At 34.9% G+C, this 19,040-nt stretch overlaps 1 protein-coding gene across 2 annotated transcripts in view; it reads left to right on the forward strand.

Moving 5' to 3' along the window:
* LOC150092615 (sorting nexin-19-like) overlaps positions 1-15,198 on the forward strand; it is a 252,772-nt gene extending 237,574 nt beyond the window's left edge. For both annotated transcript variants that reach the window (XM_090414570.1, XM_090414571.1), the window contains one exon: positions 14,666-15,198. In XM_090414570.1, coding sequence (XP_090270696.1) covers positions 14,666-14,735 — 70 coding nt within the window. In that variant the 3' untranslated portion in view covers positions 14,736-15,198. The remainder of the gene's footprint in view (positions 1-14,665) is intronic.
* Positions 15,199-19,040: the final 3,842 nt, after the last annotated feature.

Genomic DNA, 19,040 nt, shown 5'->3' on the forward strand with positions numbered 1-19,040 from the left:
AAGAGATTGAGGGACCTATAGGCACAACAGTGCATGTGTGTGTGTGTGGGGGGGGTGCAGATGAGGACTGAGAAGTTTATTATAGTTTTTTGTAGAGTTGCAGATTGTAGTTGTTTGGGAATACTTCTTTAAGAAGGCTGTTCCAGAGGACAGATGGATGGAATAAAAGAGGATGAATAGAAGCAAGTTCGGTGTGTTTGCAGTTGCACAGTAAAGGGGGTGCTGGGTAGCTGCAGCTCTTGTATTAATAGGTGCAGCAGAAAGTGGAAGAATGATAGTTGCTAATTCATTGGAGCAGTGACCATGGAAGTACTTGTAGAATAGACACAGTGCTGAAACACTGTGCATGTGAGATAGAGGTTGAAGTGAGTCCGTAAGAGAGTGATGTTTGCATCACACTTCAGCCCATACCTCCTTAGAGAAAAGGACATTATAGTATTTTTGTAGTGCCAAGCTCCATTAAGTGATAGACGAATTTCATACCCCAGTGTAATACCACTAGTTTGCTTATTGGAGGCTTTAAGTTTCCAAAACAATGTTTGAACTCAGAGCAATGTATTGATTTACTTTTATGCCATTTCTTGTAGCATATATTATTATTATTAACATCTGACCTCCATGGAGTCAAAGAACTCATTGCAGGAGGTCTATGCTCTTTTTCTCTCTGCCAAAAGATCATCGAACTGTGCCTTAAATCCATTCACAGTTTCCACACTCACCAATCACCCTCCATGCAAAGAACCTGCTTCTCTCTCCCCTGCTCACACCCTCCTTATACAACTTCCATGGGTGGCCTCTAGTTCTACCTTTGCCTCCCTGTACTCTGTAAATACCTGTTAACAACCCCTACCAACTTATATGTCTCAATCATATCTCCTCTTCTTCTATTCACGAGGCCCTGCAACTTACATTCTCTTAATCTCTCCTCATATCTGACATTCCATAGACTTGAAACTAACTTAGTAAATTTTCTCTGCACTCTACAGCATATCATCATACCCCTGAAAATGAGGTGACCAAATTTGTGCACAGTAGTCTATATGTGGTCTGATCAAAGCCTTATATAAGGGAACCATAATCTCTTTGCTTTTGCATGTCAATGTCCTCCTCATTATTGCCATAATCCATTGGGATGTTCTTACAATTTTAGTAATATGACTCTTAAACTTCAATTCTCTGCCTGGATGACTTTTATAGAAATTCAGTATTTCAGATACATAAAAATTGAGCCATCTCAATATCGTTTTGATTTGTAGAGAAGCATAAAGGAGCAGAATGTCAAAATTATTATATTGCAATCCGTTCTACCTTGATGCTATTTAATAAAATTTAGGATTTCAATTGTATACAAGAAGATTTTCACATACTTCACTGTTGGTTTCACTTGAATCATTTTAATGGCAAAATTTATTAAAACAATTTGAACTGAATTAAATTCAAATACTCTGCCGTGGAGGACTCAATAAAATTTAATGAAAATTGGTATTTAGGATCGCTAATAAACTTTTTGTCATTTCAACCATGCCATTTGTAGCAGTTTGATATTTATGCTTAGATATTATCACCTATGTTATTGTTACATCTGGGGATAATAATAAACTAATTTATCATCAAATTCCTGATATATACCCTCACAGAGTGTACAGGATATTATGACAGTACTACATGAAAACATCATTACTTAACTTTTTGTCAACAGTTTTCTTCCAAATTAACTTATCTGTCAAGACTCGAATATTATCAGACCTTATTTTCTGGTATTCTAAGTCACTCCTTATTGTATCAGTCCACTTACATCTTGGTCTTCTTCTTCTGATTCTTTTTCTTGCCATTTTGCGGGAGAGAAAAAGAAAACAACCTTGTCCTGCAGCCTTGACTGTTTCCATTCTGTTTAATTCTGAGATTAGTTCTGTAAACACTTTCCTAAATGCTAAAAATGTCAAGTTCTTTCCTAATATCCCCATTTTTAATGATACTGCCATTGATGCCACTTATTCACTCCCTTAATCTTTCTTATAACTCTCATATCTGTGGTATCCAATCATTGATCAATTGTTTTATTTTTAACCCAGCTCTCATATCCTTATTATTACTATGATTCAGGCCTCCATGGAGTCAAAAGACTCATTGTGGGAGGTCCATCCTAGAAAATACAAAGTCCCATAAGTTAAAATTGGTTTGAACACTCTTGCATACAGTAAGTTTAATGTTTTGACTAATTTCTCTGTTATTCCATATAAATTTATTCGTTTGACTTCCTACCATACCAGCTTTGCTGATTCTGTTTATTTCTATTTAATTTGCTATCTTTACTCAAAATTGTGCCTAAATAGCTTAAGTATTTTACTTGTTCTATAGGTTCTACACTCAGGATGCAGTTGATGTTTTGTCCCATGATTTCTTAACTATTTGTCTTAAAAGCGAAAATCTGATTCTGACAACCTTAGTTTGGCCTGAACCCAGCTTGCTCTTCTACAAGCTTCCATTCCACAAAAAAAAAATTACAAAAAAAAAAAAAAAAAAAACTACTGCTATATTCTATAAAAATAATTGCTATTCCTTACATCCAGAACACCTTTCAAAAATTCTCACATGTATATTTAAACTGTGCAACATGTAGACTCACTTTAAACCATACTGAAAATTAGGTACCCTTATCAGCTCATTATAGGATCTTCTTTATCTAGATCATCCTTGTGGCTACAATATTCCCTGCTCTTGAAAACTGACATACAACAGCTAGCACATGATTGAATGAACATAGGAATTATGTTTGTCATCCACACTACAGCCACTGGGGGTGGCAGAACATGTCATTAATGTGGCTCACCGAATCTGCTGGTTTGAAAGTCTCTCTATTATATGCCTGCAAACACAAATCTGATTGTTCCTGGAATCTATCACAGGACTACAAAATTTCCTAAATTTAAATATATACAACTTTCTCATTTTACCCAAAATTTGAGTGACAATCCTTTTGAGACCTTTAGTGAGATGTTAAAAATATCACCATGTCTACAGACTGCCCAACTAGAAATTAAAGACTCCACCTTTTATACTCAGTCTTTGTTTGACTTCCTACTGATATGCATAGAGTATATATGTCTTTGTGCCCATGAAGATGCCTGATATCTGCATCTTCATTAGGCAAAATATTGGTCTCATAATTTAACAACTAAACAAATTTAGTTAATTTGTTATCTGTAGATGTGTTTTTTCCTATCAACAACAAATCTGCAGGAGCAAAATTAGCAAAATAAAATTGCTAAGTTTATTCTAATAAAGTTGCTAATTGCTAAAGCATGCAAACCAAAAATATGTTGACATTTCATGAATACACGTTTCATGAATTTTTCAGTAAGTGTCAAATAACTTTTGGCTTCTTCAGGGCACTTACATATAGGTTTAAACGCTCTCACAATTATGCGTAACTGCAAAACTGACAAGAATAAAAACTGACTAGAATAATTACAAATAAAATAGTATCGAACGTGAGTGAAACACGTATCGCGTGTCTAAAGATTATATGTTTTTGAAATTTTGTTTTGGAAGGGGGAGGGATATGATTTTTGGCAGACATAGTTTATTAGTAGTTGAGAATATCGCTGAAGATGGAAAATGTTTTTGAGGGGTGTGATTTGTTGATTTAAGGTCATGATTGTAAGGAGTATTTGCTTGCTTATGCCATTTAAATAAGCTTGGCTTTTTTTTTATATCTAATTATGGAGTGACATGAAATAGTTTTCTGAATCTTACATTATAAAATTTTTTCCTTCCTTTTGTCATAACTAAGCTGTTCTAATATTACACACATACATATACACGAACACTGCTTGGAAAGACGTAAATGGGCATGATAGTGTGAGGAATAAACAGTCATAGCACCCGCCTTAATAAGTTGTAGGGCCTCCTTCGCTGCAATGATTGCAGTAATCCTGTAGGGCATGCTTTCCACAAACTGTTCATCTCCACAAACCATGCAGTTATAGCAGCATCCTTATGACACAGTGCATTGTCTTGCTGAAAGAGACAATGTTCAGTTCCATAGAAATGCCACAAAGCAGGCAGCATTGCATTGTCCAGAATGTTCAGATACCTCTCGATGTTCAGTGTTTGTGGCACTACAGAGATCTAAGGCCAAACCGGGAAAAACCAGACCATATCATCACACTGCCACCTCCAAATTTCATAGTTTGGATTATGCACTCTGGTAAGAGGCGTTCACTGGGCATTTACCACGCCTGTTCATTTGTTCAGTAGAAAGTAGCATGATTTGTCCCTCCATAACACAGGTTTCCAAGCTCCATGTCAAATTGTGCACGCTCTTTTTTTTTCACCACTGAAGATAATGCTGCAAGTTGGTTCACGTAATGTATGGCTTGCATATTGTGGTCCTACCATGGAAACCCAAGTTGTGAGCCTCAGTTCTGAATGTTTTTGTGCAGATTCATGTTCCAGTCGATGCCCAGAACCCTGCATTCAATGTGTCGGCAGACAAATGGCATTATGTACATATTATCTTTCGTAGCATCATACAGTCACGTGCAGTGGGTTGTCCACTCTGAGTAGCACTTGCAGTTGGCTCCCTGCACTTCCTCCTCAGTATGATATCACTGATTGTTGACCCGGGATGGTCCAATTTGTCCACAATTTGCCAAAAAGATAGGCCTGGAATATGGTATCCTATCACAATGTCTCTTTCAAACTCCATCAGTTCCTTTCTGGCAGCCATTTCACACAGACACACTGCACTAACTTGGGAGCATCATATTCCTCCAATTTATACTGGCTACAAACACGACTCATTACATGGCATCATGCACATTGCCCATGGGAGTATTCGTTGACTTCTTTCCAAGCAGTGGTGTGTGTGTGCGTGAATGGTACCCACAAAAAAGGTTGTAAACCTATCACACTTTAGTTCCATAGGTGGGAACTATACTGCCACATGATTAAATTCTACCACATCACAAGATCCACAAACATTTCATGACCAGAGTCCTTATGGAGATGGAATTGGCATTTGATCCACATATCCCATTGGTTAGCGTATGGATATTCTACCCATTCAGTCAACCAGGCCAACAAATTGGTCAGATTATTAGTAGAACCATTTGAAATGATGATCATAATAATTTCTCTCTTGCTTGATAGAATTTCATAAAATCCAATATATAAATTCAATTAAAATTTGTTGGGTCATTTCATCTGGACCATTTTAACAGTGACATTAGGCATAACAAAATTATATCTGTCATAGATACCCTTCTAAAAATTTGTAAAAATATTGTTATCATTTAGTGGTGATACATTATAAAAGTTTGTGTGTGTGTACAAACACATGCACATACACACCCTATTTAAATTGTTAACTTTCTGTATATTAAGATATTGCTATTTTTCAATGATCTTTTACACCCAGTTCTTCATTTGTCCTAGACCAGTGGTGTTCAACCTTTTTTACTACGAGAACTACTCTCTTATATATAAGTTATTCGGCGATCTACTCTCTTATATAGATCATGTTCCCCCAACCTGATATCTGATTATGCACAAATAAATGACTAAAAAAATACACAACTAAAAACTTTATTTGTGTATTTAAAAATTTATTTATCACTTTTAATTATTTCAATACAACAAATATTTTAATACAACAAAAAAAAAAAAAAATCTATTGGAATAAAATATTTATTTCTCTATTTTGGAAAACCAAAGTTAGAAAAAAACAACAGATTGATTACAAACTCAAGTTACAGGAAATGCTGGTTGATTAAAAGAAAAAAAAAGTTAATGTGAAATTTGGCATTGTTTGGACCTTGCGATATTTTCATAGTCAAGTTGATATGAAGAAGTGGCCAATCGCAGACAATCATCCAACTGATCATTTGTAATTTGGTTTCTTAATTGATTTTTTATGACGGTCATATTTGAAAAAGCGGATTCTAACAAGTATGTCGATCCAAAAAATGACAGAATTTTTCCTGCAATATCAGTTAATATTGGGAATTTTTCATGTGCATACTTCCAAATGACTTCATTGTTTATTGATTTTAAATGTAAACTATTCTGAATGTTTATTATCTCAAGTTCTACTTCAGCTTGGTTTATATCAAACAGCCCACTAATTTTTGAAATTTCTATGATGTTCAAGTTTTCTTGAAATGAATTATTGATAAAAGATACAATCATTTCAGTTTTATTAAAATATTTAAATCTTAAATTTATTTCTTCCTCAAATAATTCTATTTCACGAATAAATTCTTTTAAATTATAGTGAAGCATTTCTTGATTTTGTTCAAAAAATGTTAATAAATATGGGAGATGTCAAAATTCATGATCATTTATATTTTGCTTTAATAAAAGTAAGTATTGTTGGAAAGTTTTTATTGAACTTAACATGTCAATTAAATTTTTATCTCTACCTTGTAACTCTAAATTTAAATTGCTTAATTTCGTGCAGAAATCTACTAAAAATGATAAGTGTAACAACCATCTTTTATCACCCAATTGTGGATAAATATCTCCTTTTTCATCAATTATTATTATTATTACGGGCGACTCCAGGGAGTCCTTAGACACATCGAGGGAGGCAATAAACATCATGTCCACACAACTATTCAACATTCTCACAGTATCTATCATACCTTGCCTTGAACTAATTCACTGTCATAGCACCCACAACAGACTCTGGCAGCTTATTCCACTCATTTACCACTCTAAAAGTAAAGAACCCAGCTCTAACACCCTTGCTAATCACACTCTTGCCCAGCTTCCATAGATGTCCCCTAGTTCTCCCACCACCAGTCCTGATCTCAAAAATATCCTCTGAATTAATCCTATAGAAACCCTTTAGCAATTTGAATGTCTCAATCATATCTCCCCTTTTCTGCCTATCAACTAATTTCTGCAACCCACAATTCTTCAACCTGTTCTCATAAGGTTCATTCCATAGACCTGCTACCATCTTGGTCACTCGCCTCTGGATCCTTTCCACCTACTCCCCATCAAGAAGAAACCTAGGTGACCAAATCTGGGCACAGTAGTCGAGATGAGGTCTTATCAAGGCTGGGTACAGAGGTACAATAACTTGCTTGTCTCTGCTCGTCAAAGTATTTTTCAACAACCAAGTGAGTTGATGAGCTGATTTAGCCACTTTTGCAATGTTTCCCCTAAACTTCATCTCCCTATCCACCAACACTCCCAAGTCCCTGGCCTCATCAATCTCATGGAGTACAGTTCCACCAATGTGGTATACTACTGCTAATCTTTTCACCCCAAAATGCATAACCTTACATTTTGTCACATTAAATTGACATCCATTCTCCTTAGCCCAGAACTCCAATCTATCCAAGTCTTCCTGCAAGATTTTGACATCTTCTGCATTCACTATTGCCCTACCTAACTTTGCATCATCAGCAAACAAATGAACTGTTCCTCCTTAGATCCTTCCCTATATCGTTAATGAACAAATTAAACAGCAGTGTTCCAAGAACAGAACTCAGTCGCACACCACTTGTCACAGGCCGTCTTTTAGACTCTACTCCTGAATAAACTACTCTCTGATATCTCTCCATCAACCACCCACCTATCCATCTCACCAACCCTATATCCATTCCCATATGTTGTAGTTTACGGATTAGAATTCCATGTGGTATCCTGTCAAATGCTTTAGCCAGGTCCAGCAGTATCACTGTAAACCCATTACCCTTATTCAGTTCAGCCGTCACTGTGTTATAAAACTTGAGCAAGTTACTGAGGCATGATCTACCCTTCACAAAGCCATGCTGTCCCCTACAGTATCTCATTTTCATCAATCCATTCCTGTATTTTTCAAGAAAATTTTTTATATAGTTAATTCAAGAAATCTTTCTAAAAATTGACTTCTGCTGAGCCAGTGAACATTACTGTACAACAGAAGTTCCCTATCATCATCTGCCTGTAATTTAAGTAACCACCATTGCAGGGCTTTTCCTCGAACAGAATTTACAATTTTAAGTGCAATATCCAAAACATCTTTTGTGTTTAATCTTTTACTACACAGTACTTGTTGATGAATAATACAGTGGTACATTAAAAAATCGGGATATTTGTCATCGTTTTTACATAATAAAATGAAGCCTGATTTATTACCTATCATTGCAGGAGCACCATCAGTAGTAATAGATACAAGTTTAAAAAGTGGAAGTTTGCGTTGTTTCACAAATTCATCAAATGCCGAAAAAATGTCTTCTCCCCTACTCCTTCCCAATAATGGTATAATTTTCAAAAGTTCTTCTTTACTTGAATAATCTTGAAATACTATGCGAATAAATACCATTAATTGAGCAATATCAGTGAAGTAGTTTGATTCATCAAATTGTAATGAAAACGCAACACACTGGTGAATGTCTGACATTAACCTGGTCTGGAAATTTTTCTCCGGCAATTGGAACTCTTCCTTTCAGCAATTTGAAACCTTGTCTGTGGCCTAGAAGTAGTCTCTCTCTAGCGACATCTCGAACCGAGAAGCTCCTTTCTGGAAGCGGGAAACTCCTTTCTCAAGCAATGTGGATCCGGACAGTTTCTCTGACAGAGACTGTGGACCGGGCAGCCTCCTCTTTGACAGCAATTCTGGAACCAGGACTCCTTCTGCTTGCTTCAGTCCCTTTTTATTAGGTTTCCTCTGAGACCTCGCATAAAGTTTGGCAACCCCCAAAGAATCGGTACGAGTCTTTCATCTTAAGTTTCAAGTTCGGCACGCCTTTTGTTCTCCTCCGCTTTCTTTTGATTGTAAGTTGCCGGCCATCGTAAAGTTGTTTGAACTCTTTCTGACTGACTTCGGAGATGTTTACACTTAGAGCCTGCAAGCCTTTCTCATACATACACGTTTCAATAACAAATAACAATCTTTCTAATGCTGCCATGTACAGCTTCGGCAACAAAAATATTGCCTTTGTTTTTAACACACTAACTTATTCTTATTAAAGCAGTATATACAGTTAGCTTCAAAAGAGTTATTTACAAAAACATCTAATACAAACTATACTGAGACAAACAAAGTTTATTTTTTTACAATATTCACATGGGACTTCACCTAAATAAAAAATCGATGTAATGTGCTTTGGAATATTTAATATTTAAGCTACAATCGAGTTTTTACACTTTGCTTATAATCATATTCACTCGGCTCGCTATTTGACTTTCACTGATCCAAATTAATTCATTTACCCGGACTTATAGGAAAATTGCTGATTATACATATTATTCATTAGGTTAAATCTGACCAATTATGTATTACCGTAGGCATTGATCTTGTATATTTGTATCACCCTGCTGTAATTTTGTTAATATGTAAATACCATAATCATCATCATTAGTGTTCTGTCTCTGGATGGGTCCAGTGGTATAACTCAGCAGATTCTCTTCCCCCAATTTCCTCTGTCTCTTGCTTCCTCTTTCATTTCCTGATATCTTCTTGTTCCCATTATATCATCAAGGCATCGTTAGTTGTCTTCTTCCTCTTGGTTGCTTTCCTTCAATTTTTCCTTCTATCATTCTTTTCAGTAGGCTGTCTTCTCTTAATACATGTCCTATCCAGTTATGTTTTAATGCTAAACTTAAATTTTATGCATATATGCTGTATAATAATTCCTTTCTGACTCTTTAAGTATTAGTATAATAATGTTTGTTGTAATCTTACTATATGTAGATACTGCTTTCCTTGACTTGTTTTGTATATACATATGTTAACCTGTACTGTTATCTATTTATGTACTGTTTATATGTAGATACTGCATTGCTTAACATAAATTTTGTGTATGCATCTTATTTACTACTTTATTTTTCGAATAATCATGTAGTGCTGTAGGACACCTTGTCTATTTGTGTACCTTCTAGTAATTCTGTTTATATGTATTGCTAAATTCAGTTTATGCTACATTGCTAAATTTAATTTTCATCCATGCATATTATATAATAATCCCTTTTTTGCCTATTTTTGTACTGCTATAAAAGCATCTATTATAATTTTACATATATGTAGATATTGCATTCCTTGGCCTAGTGTTTCATATTTTGTGTATTAACTTATATTGTTAACTATTTTTGCACTAGTGTAATAACCTCTGACCTTGTGTGTTGCCATTCCCTCTGCAGCAGATCTGTTTATCTATAGATGCTGCTTTGTGGAACTAGATTCCTGTACAGACATATTGTTTACAATTTTCTGTAAATGCTAATGTTGTAACTTCTAGTATGGTACAGTATGACCTTTGTAGTTTTTGTGCCAAATAAACTATAAACCAACCAACCAACCAACCTCCCCATATCTCCACTTTGATTAGACACAATCCTTTGTGATGATCAACAGCACTCTTACCCTTGTCCTTATGGAAAGAATTATACCACTTCATCTCTATTTCTATCTACATATTATCCAACCGTTTTTTGCTTACACCGACATTTCTTAGACACATTAACTTGGTGTGGCTCATATTCTTTTCCTTTATACCTGATATATTTGTCAACAAACAAGACAACTCATTTTTAAGTTCTGTAACAAGTTCAAAGCTATTCTACCTGCCAGCTGTCTTCTTACTAGATTTTCACCCCTCTTCTTTATCTCTGTTCTTCCAGACCCAAGTTGTACCAATACTATCTCAAACTGTGTCTTCATATTGATGAGATGTATGCTCATTCATTTCTACTCCTAGTATCTGTACATCCACATTCTAGAATCTTCCTCTCCACCTTGGCTTCTTCCCTGTCCATCTTGCATATGCATTCTCAGAGCTCATCTCTCTCTCTCTCTTCCCCTTCCCCTTTCTATTCATTACCCCTTTAGTCTTGCCTTCAGTGTCAAAACACCCACAAAGGTGTTTTGACAATGGGAAAATTAAGGGATCTGCATTATGAATTGTTGGAACATTCACCCTAATCCCCAGATTTGGCTCCCTCTGACTTCTGTCTCTTCCCAAAACTAAATCTCTTCCTCACTGGACAGCGTTTTTCTTCGAATCAAGAGGTGATTGCTGCTGTAGAGGGGTATTTTGCAGATCTTACTGAGAACCAATATAGGCACGGGATAATGTTGCTGGAGCATCACTGGAATAAATGTATTAGTCTTAAGGGAGATTATATTGAAAAATAAAAATAATTTTGAAATTATAAATTTGTTTTTTATTGTTAGGCCAAGAACTTTTCAGATCACCCTCGTATAAGTCATTTTTATAAGAATCTTAAATAGTTTGTGTTTTACTTGATCATTGCTTTCTGAAAGTCAATGAAACATATGTATATGTTCCTGTTCCTTTCAAGTGTATTTTTCTTTCTAGTGTATTTTAAGTTCCAGGATAGTGTTAAGGATTCTCATTCCTGTTCTGAAGCCTTTCTGTTGTTCACTTAGTTTGCTAGTTAAGCTCTTTCAATTTCTTTGATAACAGTGGTTAAAATTATTTTAGATGCATGAGAGATTAGGCTCACGGTTCAATAATCCTCACGATTTTGGACATTATTTTTCTTTGACTAAACATACACACATAACCACAGTAATAAGATTTTGAATAAGTAAATATTTTGTCCTAAGTATCATAGAACATCTTCAGTACAGTTAATTCAAACAATACAAGGAATTACATACAGTTAGGATGCATGCTTACAATGGAATCATTCTGTGTGCAGTAGTTTATTATAGAATTAAATTAAAATATATCTTGGAAAAAAAAAAAAAGAAGAAGATTACATTAAAATGAGATAACATATAAAATTATTTTACAAAATTAAGGATGGCATTTTCCCAGACTTTAGGGATAGTAAGAACGTCATTCCGGTTCAAATTGGGTCTGTGACGTAGGGCTTCAGCACTTTCTTTATATAAACGTTCATGTTTATATGAAGATCTATGTAGATCTTCATATAAACGTGAAGTTTATATGAACATTGGTTTTCTTCCAACGGATCCTATTGTTTAGGTTTTCAATTCCGTGAGGCCAGATTTCTGCGGTTTGATGAGACGGATGTGGTCTTGATGTTCCAAAATGCGTTTGTTGATGGATCTATCCATAGTAGGACAATTTACAGCAGCATGGGACCTCGTACACACCAGGTAGCATAAGAGGTGAGAGTTTGTCTTTAGGAGAAGGTAACCAATTGTGGATTTGGTAATGCAACATCTTCATGAGACTATGAGAAAAAAAAATGCCTGAAGCTTGTTGGGAAAACCATTACACGCTTCATCATGATAATATACCCATACACACGTCATTACTAATTTGTCGATTTTTGGAGAAACCCGAAACAAGTCATTCCACAGCCTGCTTACTGGCCTTACTTCGCTTGCACCAACAGATTTTTTTATTCCGCAAATTGAAATTGATGCTGAAAGGCTGACATTTTGAGTCAATTAACTCGATAAAGAAAAAATGCTAGTGGAACTGCACAGTATCCCAAAAGAAGCATTCCAGAAATGTTTCAAGGCTAGAAGAAACACTGGCAGTGGTTTATACAAAGTGGAGGAGAGTACTTTGAAGGTGACAAAGCCCATATCTTTTAAGATAGACAAGAAGATTTTTATTTAAAAAGCTTGGGAATTTCTTGGCCAAACCTCATAAAAAGTAGCAAATCCCCTTCACAAAACCATGTTGTCCCTATATTTCCATCATATTTCTGTCCACCCAGTCCTGAATTTCTTTCACCAATTTCTCAATACCTTAACCACCACTCCTGAGATGCTGATTGGTCTATAATTTGCTATTTCTGTCTTGGAGCCTCCTTTATGCAATTTTCCTTCCACTTCATTGACTATTTGCCTTCTTTCTACTCCATTGGCACCTTCTCAGTACTGATGTTTAAATTAAACAGCTTGGTCAGAGGAGCTGATAATTCCCTTATGCATTCTCATAATACATGGGCTGTTCCCATTTAATCCCTGGGCTGTGTTTGTATTGAGGTTCTTCAGTATTTTAAGCACCTTCATTTCTTCAACCTCTATTCTCCTATCAGTCAATGTCACCACCTAGATGATACCCCCCCCCCCTGCAAAATACTTACTGAATATTTCGATTATTTGGTTTGATTCTGTTATCTCCCCACCATCTGTACTTTTTAAAGTCATCCTTCTGTAGTCATTTCTCTTTTTACTTGCCACATAACGTAATAACTCTTTAGGGTTTCTTTTGGCCTCATCATAATTAGGGTTAGCCTTTCTTACCATACCAGTCACCCTTCTTGCCTGCACTTTATACTGGTCACAGGCATGCTGATCACTTGCTTCTTTTTAATCCCTCCACAACCTTTTCATTGTGTGCAACTCCTATTTAATGAAGTTATTCATCCATCGAACTCCTACCTGATATATCCTTCTGACTCTAGGTATACATTCAGATACTGTTTTCTGCAAACACGCTTTGTCCTCTTCCCATGCACCACCACAATCTCTTCCCATCCAATTTCTTATGCCATGGCTCTGCTGAAAGCTGATCCTCATATCTCGTCTAAGAAGAATTTTCTATTAAGAAGAGATATGTGATCCTGAGGATCACATATCTCTTCTTAATAGAAAATTCTGCATGTGTGGCAATCTCCCAGCTCAAGACTACATGATCATTTTCTCCAAGCAAAGGCAGCTTAGCTAGATTTGGTTAGTGTTCTGCAATGATCAGCACTCATGAACCTTGTTTCCCCCTCCATTACATGTTGCCTCAGGTAATTATCTATTAGCAGCTGTATAAATTCCATTTCCTTCTCTGCTAAGCATTCCTCCTCCCAATGTGTGTTCCCATAGTTGAAATGCTCCATAATAATTACTTGACCTGTATTCATCATGCTAATTTGCAAGTTCATGCAGTCTACATTCTCCCTTATACCCCCCTGGATTATAGCAGCAACCAGATACATATTTTTCATAAAGAAGGAGGAGGAAAGGACAAAACTAGAGATTATCCCTTCAAGCTGTATAAGAAGGGTGTGAGGAGCAGAACATGTACCTACTTTGCATGGAGAGAGTGGTTGATGAGTGGAATGTATTGCATGAAACTGTGGTAAATGCAGATATGTTGAATGAGTTTAAAGTATGGTTTGATGAGCTCTGTGTGTGTGTGACATTGTGTACATCTCATGACTCCATGGAGGTCTACTATTAATAATAATATTCCCTTGCTCTTAAGGTGCATATATTTGCTATAAACTGAACTTGATAAAATTAAAGTAAATATTTTACTTAACATTAAGAATTTAGATTATGACTATGATTCTCTGAGTTGCAGTGGTCTGGTTTGACTGCAACCAGAAACGTGTTATTTAAAAAAAATAAAGTATGTTAATATAGGAAACTATGAAATATTTATAAAATCTGAAGGCTTTACTGCAGAAACATATTAAAAGCATATTATTACTCATATATTATATATGAGTAATTTTCTGTTTGAAAAAATTCATTTTCTGTGAGTTACTGGTGTGAAGGAATAGTTTGTTTTTGTATTTTTCTTATCACATAAATGTGTGTGTATATACACACACACACACACACACTGCTGTATATGTGTGGAACATTATGAAACAGTACCGTTTTATAATGCCTTTATTTCTCAGGTTTAGTAAAGAAAAAAAATTCTTTTGATAAAAAGAGTTCTTAAAATAGCTTGTATTGATCATATAGATGTAGATAACCATAATTTATTTTTTACAGATGTCTGATACTGAATCTTTTAGACCTTCTGCTGCAGTCACTATGTTCAAAGAGTGATCACCATTCTTAGCAGGATCGGACACATTTTATGTATTATATGCCAAATCTTTGTGTGTATTAAATGAATGTGTAGAAGAATTATTTTAGTTGTACAGGGACTTTGTACTTCTGTGATATAATGTAATTTCAGAATGCTCATTTCAAAGGTCATGTTTACAACTTGGCCACTGTGTTTTATGTACATCTGTATAAATGGCCTTATATCTGTTTTAAAGGCAATGGATCATGTGTATATTCATCTGTATGTATGTACATACATGTATGTTAATAATATAAAAAAAAAACCTTGTGATGTTTTTAAATGACAGACATTTTGGTAAAGCTTCTTCTGTTACTTTACCAAATTAATTCTGAAAAAAAAAAATAAACTTTGGTAACTGTTTGTGGAAGTTGGCTATGTTTGAAACATCTCTTTGCTGTTTTTTGGTATAACCCATTTATATATGCAATAAATAAAACTGGACTAAAACGTTTTCTATATCTAAAATTTTTAATTTATAACACTATAAATTTATATTGCACATGTAATAACTTTTAGTGATGCAATCAAGGTTGTATTAAAATAGATGGAAGGGAATGAGATGAGATTTGAAGAGAATTATTTTGATCAAGATAATTAGATGCAGTTTAAGATTAACAGGTCTCAGGCTGAAATTGTGTATGAGAGAGAAAGAACAGGCCTTTGCACCCATTGTTAATTAACTTGAAATAAATGACTGATTTTCTGTTTCAGATAATGTATTAGCTCCCACTATAGCACACTATTGGAATGAAAGAAAGAGCCTGATAATGGAATATTTTCTGTACTGAATTTATTTTAGAATAGAATTAATTATTTCTATAAGACTTCGGGGGAAACTTTTCAGTGATTTCTTATACTGAATGAATTTATTATGGTGAATTAAATGTAATATTGCATAATCACTGGCTATCAGAATTATCTTATAACATTTCTTAAACATTCATGTTTAATGGGCTTAGTTTAGTGGGAGGGGAGGTGAAAGGGTAGAGTTACAATGGAATGAGCCATAATTATGAAAATATCATTAGCATAATAATCAGAAAAGTAACAAGTATTGTACAGAAAGTTAAATCAGAGTATGAAAAGAAATAGGCTAAAGGTAATCTAAAAGAATTTTATTATTATGATGCAAATAAATGAAAGAATGAATGTGGAAGAATAATTTTACTGATGAAGATGGTACTCTGGTGTCAGAAGCTAATGAGATTGTGCAGTTAATGAGCGCTCACTTTGCTAACATATTTCAAAGGTGTGTGTAAAATGGTACACAGCTACATTTGATAAACAGAAGTGCACAAGAATGAGTGTGAAAAACTGTTGCAGAACTTTGATAAGAATTAAGCAATAGGAACAGATGGAATATCAGCACATATGCTAAAGGCATGTTCAATAGAATTGGCTAGGCCTTTGACAAGTTTCTATGACTCGAATCTCAGCTCAGGAAAGATACCATAGGAATGTATGACAGTTCTTATGCTGTGAAAATTATGGAAACAACTGCCACATTAGAGTACAACTTTAGTTTAATATAAACCAAAATAAACACTCAACGTTTTCAACCTTCACATCAAAGTCATCATCTGAAGTATACACACACATATATATACATGAAGAAACAAGCTGCACTACAATCTGCATAGTATGCTAAAGTTACCTGACCAACTGTTAAAACTATTGGCCTGACCTCTGGTGGAAAGAAAAAAACCCTTACTACATCAAAACTAGAGCCCTGTTATTATTATAACCTATTAGGTTACAAAATTAAGCTGGAGAGCAAAATGTCACACAAAAAAAAAATTACTTATATAAGTATACATATAATTACAACAAACCAGTATGGATAGTGGCCAATAAAAGCTGAAAAATTGCTTAGAATCCTAAAGTCAGGGTTTTCTGGAAAACTAAGTGGGCTGAATGTGTGCCATTCAAATTTTTAGTATTTTTATGCCATCATTATTGTTGAGATTAGGGTGGTTAATCAAAATTTGGAGAAGCAGGCCTGAGAGGCCTGCTTCTCCAAATATAAGTTTCCCCAATATAAGGTAAGTTACAGGTGCAATAAACTCCAAGGTATGCAATCCTTTACATCAGCACTTCCCAAACTGTGGGCCGCAGCTCCTTTGGGGACCATTAGTTTTGCTGAGGGAGCTGTGAAATAATGAAAACAAATTTAAAATGTTTTAAGACTAAGTAGATATTTTTTTATCTTAAAAGAAACATTTAATTTTTATTATTTCTTTTTAGTTATTTTTTTATATTTTAATGGAAAAAAGCACACATTGGTGTTGATTCACAAATTTTGTGTCCTGTGTATTTGGGTGCTTAATGAATATTAGTAAATTATTCATATAAGTTTAATTTCAAAGATTTGATTAAAAGCACAAAAAAGCTTACAAACGCAAAATCTTGTGCTCATTTAAAACAGCCAAGTCTTCACACTTTAAATTAATGTTTCATTGCTAGTGTACACAGGTGTGGGCAATGCGTGAGAAAGAAATACGCTTCGGGTGCAGGGCGATTGCACTGATAGCACAGATCACATGCATCAGAACTGTAAACACCGGTGATTCTCTTATTCATGTAATTCACTAATTTCATCTTGTTTGTCTGTGGTGTGCCGGTATTGGTACGTGGTGCTATTATTTGATCTATTCTATGTTAAAAATTTAACCCTGAGGGGGCCGTGAAATATTTTAATTTTTCCAAAGGGACCTTTACATCCATAAGTTTGGGAAGCACTGCTTTACATCATACAAAAACCTGGTGTGAATGGAAATTTAAAGAAGCTTGTGAAATTTTGACAGGTAACAGACTGATTTAGAGGAAAACTGTAGATAGGAAGTTAGTAATGATGTAAATTCTCCATGTAGTACTATCATATCCTGTACACCCCCTTGAAGTTACATAGCAGGAATTCGATGATGATGATGTGAAATTTTGATTAATCACCCTAACTTAACAATAATGGTGGTATAAAAACCCCAAAAATTTGGATGGCACACATTCAGCCTGCTTAGTTTTCCAGAAAACCCTGACTTGAGGACTCTAAGCAATTTCTAAGTTTTATTGGTCACTATTCATACTGGTTTGTTGTAATTATATGTATACTTTTTAAGTAATTTTTTTGTTTGACCATGTTGCTCTCCAGCTTAATTTAATTTTATAACCTAATAATAATAACAGAACTCTAGCTTTGATGTATATTAAGGTTTTTTTTTTTTCCCCACAAGAGGTCGGGTCAATAGTTTTAATGGTTGATCAGTAACTTTAGCATACCATGTAGATTGTAGTGCAGCTTGTTTCTTTGTGTGTGTATATATATATATATACACACGCACCCACCCAGAGGGGGCCAAGGTACCCCCCAAAGAAAAAGGTTAAAAAAAAAAAAAAAAAAAACTAGAAAAATTTCCAAAAAAAAAAAAAAAAAAAAAAACTAGAAAAAATTTCCAAAAATCTTTTCCTAATTAAAATTCATTTTTTAATTTATTTGTCGTGTCTTCTATTTCTATACTACTTATGAATTAGTGATCATTGCAGATGCTCAGTCAGGTCGTATGTGATGCATAGTGTGTATTCTTAAATTGTCTACTCAACTCCTCCCTCCCCCTCAAGATTAAATCCTGAGTGCGCTACTGTATATATATACTCCAGATGATGACCTTGATGTGAACGTCGAGTGTTTGTTTTGGTTTACATTAAACTAGAGTTTTACTCTAACATGGTAGTTGTTTCCATAATTTTCATGATGTATTCTGATCACCATGTGAGCATGAAGGAAAGGAAACTATGACAGTTCTGTTGTAGAAGGGTGGTTTAAAAACCAATGTGACTATCTGCCTACTTATCAGATCCCTAGTGTGGTGGTGAAGATTTTGGAGAAGTTGATAAGAACTCACATACAGAAATAGGTAGACAGGTAAGCTATACTATGCAGGGAACAGCATGGGCTTACTAAAAGTCGGTCATGTTTGAGCAATTTGCTCATTTTATAACAATGCTACAGCCAAGTTGGATAAAGGAATGGATACACTATGATACTGTTTGATTTTGCTAAGGCATTTGATAGGATACCACATGAAAGGATGTTGAATTTTATTAGCAGGGTTATACTACAAGAAAATGAAGTTCAAAAGTCACATAGCAAAAGTTGCAAATACAACGTAGAGTATAATTGCAACGTTCAAATAAAACCTTGACATATAAAGATGAAGTCATTTTTCCTCTTTACAAGGCCTTGATAAGACTGCACCTGGACTACTGTGCACAGATTTGGTCTCCTGGGTTCCGATG

Source organism: Typopeltis vanoorti, chromosome 25, assembly GCF_054136105.1.
Source record: "Typopeltis vanoorti isolate ZY-2024b chromosome 25, IOZ_Tvanoo_1.0, whole genome shotgun sequence".
NCBI lineage: Eukaryota > Metazoa > Arthropoda > Arachnida > Uropygi > Thelyphonidae > Typopeltis > Typopeltis vanoorti.